The sequence below is a fragment of the Neopelma chrysocephalum genome, unplaced genomic scaffold (assembly GCF_003984885.1).
Source record: "Neopelma chrysocephalum unplaced genomic scaffold, ASM398488v2 Primary Assembly neopelma1_44, whole genome shotgun sequence".
Classification (NCBI taxonomy): domain Eukaryota; kingdom Metazoa; phylum Chordata; class Aves; order Passeriformes; family Pipridae; genus Neopelma; species Neopelma chrysocephalum.
In genome coordinates this window covers 13,264,931-13,276,128 of record NW_020897703.1, presented here as the reverse complement: position 1 = coordinate 13,276,128, position 11,198 = coordinate 13,264,931, and the positions used below count along the sequence as shown (strand labels likewise).

General features: G+C 36.9%; 1 protein-coding gene across 2 annotated transcripts in view; it reads right to left on the bottom strand.

Annotated features, from left to right (window-relative positions):
* The window catches only part of SP3 (Sp3 transcription factor), a 34,830-nt gene that overhangs the window by 5,270 nt on the left and 18,362 nt on the right, over window positions 1-11,198 (bottom strand). For both annotated transcript variants that reach the window (XM_027678529.1, XM_027678530.1), the window contains one exon: window positions 5,631-5,823. In XM_027678529.1, coding sequence (XP_027534330.1) covers window positions 5,631-5,823 — 193 coding nt within the window. The remainder of the gene's footprint in view (window positions 1-5,630; window positions 5,824-11,198) is intronic.

Below are 11,198 nucleotides of genomic sequence, written 5' to 3'. Positions count from 1 at the left end.
CTCCCCAGGTCAATTTTTTTCCCTTAAATTGTGTGCTAAGCTTCTGTTTAACTGTCCAGTGGCTGAAGGATTTGCCAAGTAACTGTTAAACCTAGATTCTCATCCCTGCATTCAAAACAATTTTGGTTTACATCTAATGAGGATTCAGGGTAGAGTGCATACACACTTCAAGGACCTAGTAATTGCAGCAAGCATTTTCAAACATGAACAGAAACTAACTCACTCTAAAAACTCATAGCAACTAAAGGGAATTCCAATCTAAGTGCATATGTACCTAAAACATTCCAGACAGCTCAGAATAGTAAGGAGATAAAATCTACAAAATGTTTTTAAGAATTCTCAATATAGAGCAATCTTCATAGTACTTCATTAGTAATTTTGTTTCAGAACAAAAAAAATATCACTTTTACCTACTAATTATTTGTCATGACAATATAAGTTTTGACTTCAGAACAAATTCAAATGCAGTAGAAGCAGAGTCCAGAAGGCTTTTGACTCTGCTGTTGTCGCAGGAGAATCATATGAGCCTATGGACACAGTGACAGAAGAGATTCTACTCATCTATCTAATTTTGTTGGGTTTATTGCTACCACTCAATCCTCAGCCTCAAAGAAAGTTCATCTGCCTATTTTATCCAGCTTCTTTATAAATTTCATGCAAAAAATTCTCTGACACCTGACCTGACACCTTAAGCTCTTCCCTCATTATTAGTTTTGGCCATAGTATTTTTCCCTTGATTTACCTTTTTCAAATGTCCTGAAAGATCACCACTTCTTTTGGGCAGGACAAATATTGCCTTTTTTACATCTCCTACCTCAGCTAAAACATCCATTTTTGGTAACCTTTGCTCAATCTAAACTGTCAGCTTTACACTCTTCTATGGCCTTCCCTCAAACCAAGGTTAAAAAGCAAAATTAACTGTAACATCAGGCATTATATGCCACCTACACAAAAGCTCAATACTCACAAATTTTGAACATTCAGTCAATCTCAAAGGTATTTAGCAAAATGTCTTTAGATTGCTCCTCTTCTTTTCTAGTTTCTCAGCCCCTACAGATGGCTAGGCTACCACACAAAACTCACTGCATCTGTAACAGTTCCAGGGGCATTCATGTATCGGCCCAAAGCACCCAGCTTCCCAGACTCCAAGGACGAAATTTTCTGCATTCCTCCATTTGCATCACTGTAACCTGTTCCACTGTTCTCAGGATCTACATTCACCTTTATCTAATGACTCAGTTCCAGACAGCTCTTCTTCAGGTCCTCTTGTTTGGTGGCTAAATGCATTTGGCAACTGCAGTGCGAGGCAAAGGAACAGCCAAGGCTCTTCTCCATTATGCAGTCTTGGTAACTGAAAGAATTCTCCACAGGATTCCACTATTCTGTGTTTTTAATTGCCTGTCCAACTCCATGTAACCCTAAGTGCTCAGCCTGTACTTAGTAAAACAGAATATATTTCTGCATTTGAGAATGTATTTCTGTATACAGAATATCTCTTTGTATTTGGTATTTCATCCTCACACCATCTCCAAATATACCATAGCCTTCCTTTCCATAGTAATCAGTACAAATATTTTGTAACTTGGCATGATACAGAATATAAACTAAATGAAATCACATCAAAAGTCCCTTAGAATAATTTTAAGATTCCTAAGTCAATCATTTGAAGTTGCTTCATTGCAGCTTTAGTCTAGACTGAAGGAAACCAAGGTTCAACTCATGATCAGCTTACTGTGCAGAGGTGGTGTAGAATATGTAATTCTAAGTACCTCACCTAATTGGTGACAGAATTCCTTAGCAGATTCCAAAGTTCAAAGTGATGGGAAAGTTAGGGATCAACAGAATAAAATCTGCATGACTACTGTGAATTACTAACTAAGTGTATTTATTCTACACAGCTTCATATAGCCATCTGCATGTTTGCTTCATGTGTGCTCTAAACTGACAGGACACGAGCCAAATTCTATTTGGACACTTCACAGCTGTGACAGCCGGGCACTATGCCCTAACACATCATGCTAAGAGGCCTTTCTTGCTGCACTGGCCAATAACCATTATCACTGAGTAAAAGGATGTGACTCAGGCCTACTCCTTGACTGGAGTCTTAAAATCAATTAATATTTAAGTATTTTCATAGTACATTTTAGCTTTACAGGGATTGGAAAACAAGTTTCTCAGTAACCAGACAGACTGTAACAATTTCAGCAGGAAACACCTTCATTCACTGAGAAACTAGACTTTATGTTCAGCAGTATTTCCAGGAAGAACATCAAGTATTTCAAAGGTAAACCATACACTTTTTAGTCATTTTAAGAATGTGTATTTTAGAGTTACATACCTGAAAGCATACTCAGAAGCACTGTTCCTCTACAGATCCAGACAGGAGTAGTTACATCTGAATGTAATTCCAGATGTAAATTGAGAGGAGGGTGAAATCTCTAGATGTAACTGAAAGGAGGCTGCACTTGCTACCGAAATTGAGACATCCTAACTAAAAGCCTAATACAGTCTGAAATCAGAGTCATCCTTTGAGGTATGTCTCTCTCTCTCTCTCTCTCCCCCCACTTGCTTATTCCCCAATTACTACATAAGCTTGAGGCTATATAGTGGTGACTTACATATCTAATACATCATCCTCTTCCTTTCCTACCTTCCCTCCTGCAAAGTAAGGTAAAGCTAATAGGCTTCCCATTTCAAAGAACTGGTACAAATCTGAAGACTGCAATGTAGTTCCAATTCTTGTATCAGGAGTCAAAAAAAAACCCAAAAGGCCAACAACAAAACCCAGAAAGAACCTCTCAACTCCCCTTTGCATCCAGAAAATACAAAATGCAAGAAATACAAAAACTAAGGCTATACAATAGATGAAATTATGATGAAGTCTGAATGTGAAGCCATGTACTACCTTTTCCTACTCCATTTAGTGCATAGGAGCAATAATATTAATTGAGTAAAACACTATTTTTTCATACCAATTTAATGTGCTTTTCTTGTCTTACTAGTAACATATTATTTAAGTACTATGTTAAATACAGAATTATTCATTTCTCCAGGGATTTTTTTCCTTGCCATGGGTGCTGACAATACTCACTCACAGTGTGTAAGCAATTCACAAACATTAATGGATTAATCATCTTGTAACACTCCTGTGTAGTGAACTTGAACTAGTACAATCACTTTGTACATCCAGATAAGAGGTAGAAAGAGATTAAGGCCAAAATTGTCAAACACCCACCAGCTTGAGGTGTCAAGTTCAATATAGCAGAAGCATATTTTCTTAGAGTACTGTAGATGTTCACAATTCAGCTCAATCGACTTCTTTACAGGAATGAATTCAGTACTTCTGCAGTGGACAAGGTGGGGTGGATAGACAAACACCTCCAAAACTTCAGAGCCCTGTTGCTGCAGTCCCGTATCTCATTCCCTAAACGCCTCCCAATTTCTGCAATAAGTGAAGCAGGTGACAATCATTACACAGCCCTGATTCACTCACTCCCTGTGCATCATCCATCCCATCCACTGAATGGCACTGGGATCATATGAAAAAAATAGTATGTAGTCACGTAAACAGAAACTAAGTGATAATGTATGTGCACAAGGGATTAAAGTTGCCCAGAATATCTTAACGTCAGCATTTGCTCAATTTTCAATTTGTATCTTTAACATCATTTTAAGAATTGTGAATGCTATTGGAATAAATTTACAAAAACAAATGTCCTACTATCTGAAACTCTGCAAGTCATCAGCAGAGTTGAAAGACAAATCAAAACTCAGCATTACAGCACTAAACAAGTAACTGTAGCAGCTACAGAACATGATCAGTGCTCAAAAATTCCTCCAAGTGGGCTTACTCCTTTTTCCTAGACTCTAAAGGAATTCTAAAGTTGCTCTAGCAACTGTAAGCACTTTCAGTCTTTTTCTGTTTCCCTACCAGTGTCTCCTTCATTCTATTACAGTTCTAATTCCTCTCACATCCTGACTTCTTGTCCTACTTTTCCTACTTGCTTTGTACATTTGATGTGCCCAGGCCCTCCTTTACAGTGGATTTCAGATTCTCATCTAACTAAATTTGCCCTAGCTGTTATCTCTCATCTGAGTTTTGCATATCTGAGTTTCAATCAGACTACACCCTTCTCCAGACTTCATCAAAACCATCTCTCAAAAAGATTCCCTCTTGGGCTTCAACTTTTTTGTAGTACAGCAACTCCACTCAGGAGGAAGAGGATTTTGCAGTACAGATTTCTAAATTAAAGCCACTGTAGTTTGGAATAGAGTATGAGGAAGATGAAATATGTGAAATCTCTCCCAGGAGTACAGGCAGTGCAAATGACATTTTCAGAGTTTTTTCCCTAACTAAAACAAATCTCCACCCAGGGTGTACTTTTGGCAGATCTTCATGGCAGAGCCAAAGTTCACCAAGAACTCAGAAATGTCTGTGCCATGTTGCAGTGAAGTACCCACAGAAATTTAACAAGAGGATGCTGATGGACAAAGATGCTGTGTAACCCACAAATATATTCACTAGCTTCATTTGTGATGTAAATGTATGAAAGTGTTTCTGTCTTAAACACTTAAAACTTACTTGGCATGGCTGCCAAAGATCTTACCTTTCTGTGCTTGCAAGAAAGGTACTATCTAGGATATACAGCAAGAACTCACAAGAGACTGGACAATAGACATAATTCAGCCAGCACTATTAGAACTCTTAGTGCCACTGGATACGGACAGGTTCTTCAAAGAGATTTTAGTAATTTGCACTACAGTTCCAAATACAGACTTCTACTTTAGAAAAGAAACTATTATCAAAATGTAAAAATTTCAGTGTATTGGAAAGAAGTCTCTGCACAATTCTGTCAAGAACAAACAGACCTAAATATTTTCACTTGCAAAAGGCAGCTTATTATCCCCACTTCCCCTCTTATATCCATAATTGAAATATTTAAAATGAAGTGTTTTGGAGCAGAATAAAATCTTTATAACAAAAAAACCCTGAATAATACTTTAATGAGATGCACAATAAAACATGGCTTCCCATGCAGCCCTGAAGTTTTATGAGTTGGAACTTATTACCTCTTTGTTAGTTAAATCTCCACTAACTTTGATTGAAAGGAATTGGACAATTCAAAATTTGGTATTTAGAGTTATTAGACAAACTTTGTTTTTCCTAGGCAACCAGTGACTAAGAAAACTAGGATAACTGTATTTTTGTAACACTCTAAAGCAATCAAACTGTGAGGAAAAAATGCTCAATCATTGAGGAAATGCAGGAACACAGGATTTAATCAAGTCCTTGACATATGATAGGAAGCCAATCACAGATGTGCATATTCCAAAATATTTCATTTTCATATTATTTAGGGCAATGTTCTATCTCCCTCAGTTTTACTAGGTGACATCTAACTCCAGACTTTTTCAACTAATCTCAGTGGAGTAACTCAGAAAGGATGGAATAATCTGCCTGTCCATCTGCAAACCCAGAAATAAAAGTGGTATTCCTTTATTGCATAAGCTCTTTTGCATAAGCCTTTAGTTTCCTCTCACTGCAGACAACTGCTTTTAACAAAGGTTCTTTTTTTTCCTCACCCTTTGTTCGTTTTTCATCATTATGTGCATTATAGGACATTACATACCTTCCACCACCTTCTTTGCAGTTGGGACATGTGCATGCTACTCGTCGCAGTCTTTTTCCCTCTTGATGTGGTTGGTCCCCTTCCTCATCTACAACCTGTACTCTCAAATGTGTTAGATCGTTGGTATTCAGTGTAGAATCACCACTGAGCTGCCACTCTTCTGGATCGGGATCCTCTTCTTTAATCCTAATATCTGAGGAAAAGAACAAACACAGATCCATAAGTAGCCCATTAGAGAGAAGGAAACCATAATGATCAAATCTTTTTACTCTTAGAGCACTGTGTCAGTCAGAAGTCAACGTCCTTTAGTGCATACTGACATTGCTTCTGTGCCCTTGTAACCTGTAACATATTTAACAAGTTTATCTTACTGCACATTTCAAAGTTAAAGGCAAGCTATAACGAAGTATTAAAGTTTAAGTCTGAACTGTTCTGGGTGAGGAATGCTGCCACCATGAGAATATTGCTTGCTTAAAACTTGGGAAAAACTGAGGAACAAGAGGTTGGACAGAGGTTGAAAAAAATGTAAACACGTTTCAAATGATCCTGAGTAGCCATTTCTCTTTCCACAGAATTTCTCAATTAGTGTCACATGCAGTAGAAACAGCCTTTCTCAATGGTCTTCAGAAGTTTTCAGTATGCACAATGATATATAAAGTAAAATGAGAAATCAACCTAATAAAAGGCTTTGGCCTGAGAAAGACCGAGATACCTAAGGAAAACAAATTCATGTCTTTGTTCCATTTTCCCCTCCTCACCTGAAATTTATGTCTTTTCCACAATATACAGAGAGGAAAACATTTAGGGAAGAATGTTATTCAGCAATAGACAGAGGTAAGCAGTTCACAAACCACTTCAACATTTTGATGTGCCAGTAGTCAAAATAGGTCTTAGCAGTTTCATGGATGCAATAAAGCTCTTAGTTATTCCTCACAGGATGGACGTTTCCAAATATGTGTACCCTCTCCCTACAGAGCATTCATTCAATCTAATCCAAGAACTAATTACAGCATCACAACAACAACTATTTTAACAAATTGACATTTTAATAGGAACACTTTTCCCCTCAAACACTATTCTGTATTCCCAATGGAATACAGAAGTTTGGATTCCAAAAAAAGACAGTTTATATATATAATTTTAGAAAGCTGAACCCCAGCCCCTTGTTCGGTTCAGTAGAGTAACTTACTTTGTATTTTTTCTATGAAAATGATTAGCCACTAGCACAAACTAATAAGCAAACCACCATAATTTTTGTAGGGTTTTTTTCTTTAAATTTTGTTGAAGTTTCAAGAAACTACTGTCTCTAGGGAAAAAACTCAATTATCATGTAGATTTTTATCCTTAAGCACTGAAACTTTAATTGAGCATTGCAGCCACTCTTAAGTTCTTTCTGGGAGTCAGTGCATCAGCCATCATCTGTGTAATGAAGATCACACTGCACAGACCGCATGATAAAATATGAGAAAAAATGAGCTGGGTCATATCATAAAGAGCCTCTTGTCCCAGTAGAGATTAAGAAAGAAACCAATGATAAAATACGTAAAGAGTAATAAATAGTTACATGGTCTACCTTCAAAATCATCTCCAGCATTCATCTGTTTAGAGACAAAGGATTTGTCTCTAAAATTTGGCACAAAAATTTGCTTGATGCTAATAAGGTCTTAGCCCAGTCATTCTCAACACCAGTTTGCCTTTCTTTTGCACATGTATAACCATTTGCAGGACTGTGCTGTTCACACTGATGTAACTATGGTTACAGTAGCTCTCTAGGAAACCACTGCACTGGGAAGAGAATTCCAGGTCAGAAACAGGGAAGTCTAGAATATTTATCTGGTTTGGCTGCAAAAGTCAATGCCAGAAACTAAGTTTGCATGAATATGATAGGCTCTGACTGTGGGAATCCAGGAGCTAGCTCACTCAGTTTTGCTGACTCTTTTACACATGTGGCACTACTGTGGTAAGCTTGTTCAAAGTCACCTGCACACTAAGCTTCACTGTTACCATAACAAGTTCACAATTTCAGACAGCATCATAACAAATCTTTCACCTGAAGACCTAGAAAACCTGTGGTGACTTCTGGTCTTCTGCATGAACCACCAAACTATCTTTCCTACCAAATTAAGTAATTTTCTGAGACTCGCCTATTATTATTATTATTTATTATTATTATTATAATACATTCACTTAGAGCAACTTTAGAAAAAAGCAAAAGCCTGATTCACTCTTATGCAAAAGGGCACATAATAGGAATTTAAATACAGCAAAGCAGCAAGGCTGCCAGCACAGCCCAATGCAAGTCTCCAAGCAGTTCTTTCGGACTGGATACATTACACACCACCACTCAAAATTCTTTTACCAATCAAAGGTTCCACAAAGCATACACCGTATAAATTGTTTTTATTTAAAATAAGAATTAAAGTACTGTTAATAAAATAACACACTGTATTAAGAAGTAATTTCAGTATGATCTCACTAACATTAGACATTGACATTTAGTGTGTTTGCAAATCAGTAGCTGAGTTCACTTAACACTGCATATATATACTTCAAAAGAGGTATGTCCTAGCAAAGACGAATGGATCAAATTAGGGTATGGATCTGTGCTCCCAAGACCCAACTCCACTACTGAAGTCAAACATTCCACATAACATATGATTTCTCCTATTATACTGACCTTCCAAAGTCACACTCCAGTAACAGAGATACACCTAAAAATAGAAGCATGCCTAGAAAGTCTATTACTGCATGCTAGTATCCATGACTTTATACCTGCTTCTATGCAGTGTTTGTTTCACTTCACAAACTTTTATCATGAGTTCCTTTCCCTTTTCCATCAGTATGTCTCTATTCCCAGTCTCTCCCAATCACCACCATTATTGCAGCAGCACAAAGACTCATGATAGCTTTATAATGGTAGTGGCATAATTAAGACATTTACTTGGATGAAAAAAAAGAGGGACAGACAAAGCACTCCTAACAGTTGAGGATACTGGAGAAAATAACAACTTACATAGGCATACAATAGTTAATACTATTATTTTAAAAAATGCAAAACTGAAATGAAGGCTAAGTAGTACTGTGTCTGTAATTTTGTGCTGTGTTTCCTGGTTATCTTGGTAAGACAGAAAGTCTAGCTATTGCTTTAGTTAATCCTCAGAAGGACTATCTTCTACTCCAGGCACACAGAAAAGTACAACGTAAACTGCCAATATACAGACAGGACTTCTTAATAGTTAATTATGTAGATTATACTTTAAATAAAAAACAATTAAAAGAAACATCAATAGATTAAGTGTTTATCTAGCCTCTCCAGGATATAGTATAGCAGAGAGTGGATTGCATCAAAACTCATAGTGAATGTGCCTTAATTGCCTTAAATGAAGTACTTGGAACCGATGCGTCTGTTGCCCTTCAAGTAGGTTTTACATTACTGCAAGAGATGAAGTAAAATTCTGCGACTATTTTTTGGAGGGGGGAGGGCATGCCACTCACGAAGGTGTTGAAAGGGCAAACCATGGAGAAGAGTAAAAGATTAAGTCTTCTCCAATGCAATGGAATTTGAGATTATGCAAATTCATGTGGATATCAAAGACTGCATTTCTCTCTTCATGTTCTTCTAGATGTGTTCTGTTCTAATTCAGCCTCAACTGACAGGTTTTACACATATTCTGCAAAAAAATGGAACTAAAAGAATTTACATAATCTCTAAAGTCATGACAAGCTGACACAAACACTAGTAAATTTGAGGCAACTTTTTGTCTTCTACCAATTAGACATAGGCTAAATGAAGGTTACATTTTCTTTACTACTATTTTATTTCCATGCCTTCAAATTTCTATATGTCATTACTTCTTAATTAAATTCAAGACTTAGTATTAGATAAGTATGAGGGTGAAATTTAGACAAAGATACTGTTTTGAACTGCCAACAGATTCTGAAACCCATATATTCTGTTCAAATTCTTCTTCCTATTTAGCATTCTAGATTTGTTTTAGGTTTTACTTTTCTCTAACAGATGAAAATTGGGATCTTGGTGTACAATTTTGTTCCCAAGGTAGCCTTTTTATTCAGCTAAGCTTTACAAGTTCCTGATTGGAAAAGCAGAAATATGGTCTTTCAACTGAAAACAGATTTGCAGCAGCACTGTACATACCTTCACACCAATTTCCTCACAGCATCACAAATTGACTGTCTGCCATTTCAACATCTTGTAATCAGACATGCCTATTCATTTATTTTTCCGAATAGAGGCTTCTCTTCCTACCTCTCCCAAGAAAACAAATGTGAATTCCCATTTCCTTTCTGTCTTCTCTTGTTAATTTTGTTTTGTTTTCTCTACAGTGCAACCCACATTCCCTCAGTACCTTGACTCATCTTGCCTTAATCTCTAGATATGAGGAAACTTTAATAAACATGGTCAAATTTCTTAGACACTATCCTTGTTCATTCCCATCTAAACTAAACTTTCTAAATTAAACTCTCTCTACTAGTTGACCAGCTGTGCAAGTCTTTCAGATGGGAAACTGAACAGAGTTAATGATTTTTACTCTGATTTGCCCCCCAAAACTTAAGTGTGAATTTAGGCATTTTTATTACACAATAAATTACAAGGCAACATAAGATACACTACAGATTGTCATCTTGAAATAATGGTGAACCTCAACTCAGAAGACAGACTGTCATCTAGATTCAATAGCTCTAAATCAGATTTTAATTTTCTGAGGAAAAACAACTGCTGTGTACAAGTCTAGGAGCAGGACCTCACAGTGCTGAATATTCAAACAGTACCAGCAAAATGATTAAAAATAGAACGAGAGGGTTTTTTTCCTTGCAAGAAATGCCAGAAACTGTATCTCCAAGTGATCCTATACAATATTCTAACCCAATTATTTAAAAACTTGAATCACGAAAGCACTTAAGCCAGTGCTACCACAACACACATTATGCGTCAAAGAACAGTTACTTCCCCTACATTAACTGTACTCCCTTGAGATGTGTTATCTACAGATCCTCTAGATTTTGGATTCTTACAGACAGCAGTGCCTGCTGTAGCATGCCCTTACTTTTTCTGGTTTTCTCACGGTTGAAAATATAAGCAGGGATAACTAAAAAGGGGGAAGAAGTCAATCATGCTTGACACAAAAGCCATGAACTCCATAAATATGTAAGGAAAGCAAGAGGATGGAGCAGCAGGATCAAGTATTTCAACACAGAAGAGTATCAGACTGCTACTAGGGCCAGACAACAGAACTGTCAGCAGTAATTCAGGAAGACAGAACTGTTCAGCAAGTGTTTCTGTTCTGTATTTAGGTGATAGTCAAACAATGATTCTATCATTAGATGAGAATGAAAAGCTTCCCACTGACAGTAAGTCAGGAAGACGTAAAAACAGATACTGAAGTAAACACTTAATAAATCAACAGATTAGGATAATTTTCATTCAACACTTTTAAGAGAAGGCTGAAGAGCTCTCTGTGGTTTTAATGCTGTAAGTCTTTGACTATGTGAATGCTCCAGTGGGTTAGAAAAAAGCTAGTACTGTGATAATACTGAAAGAGGGTAAAC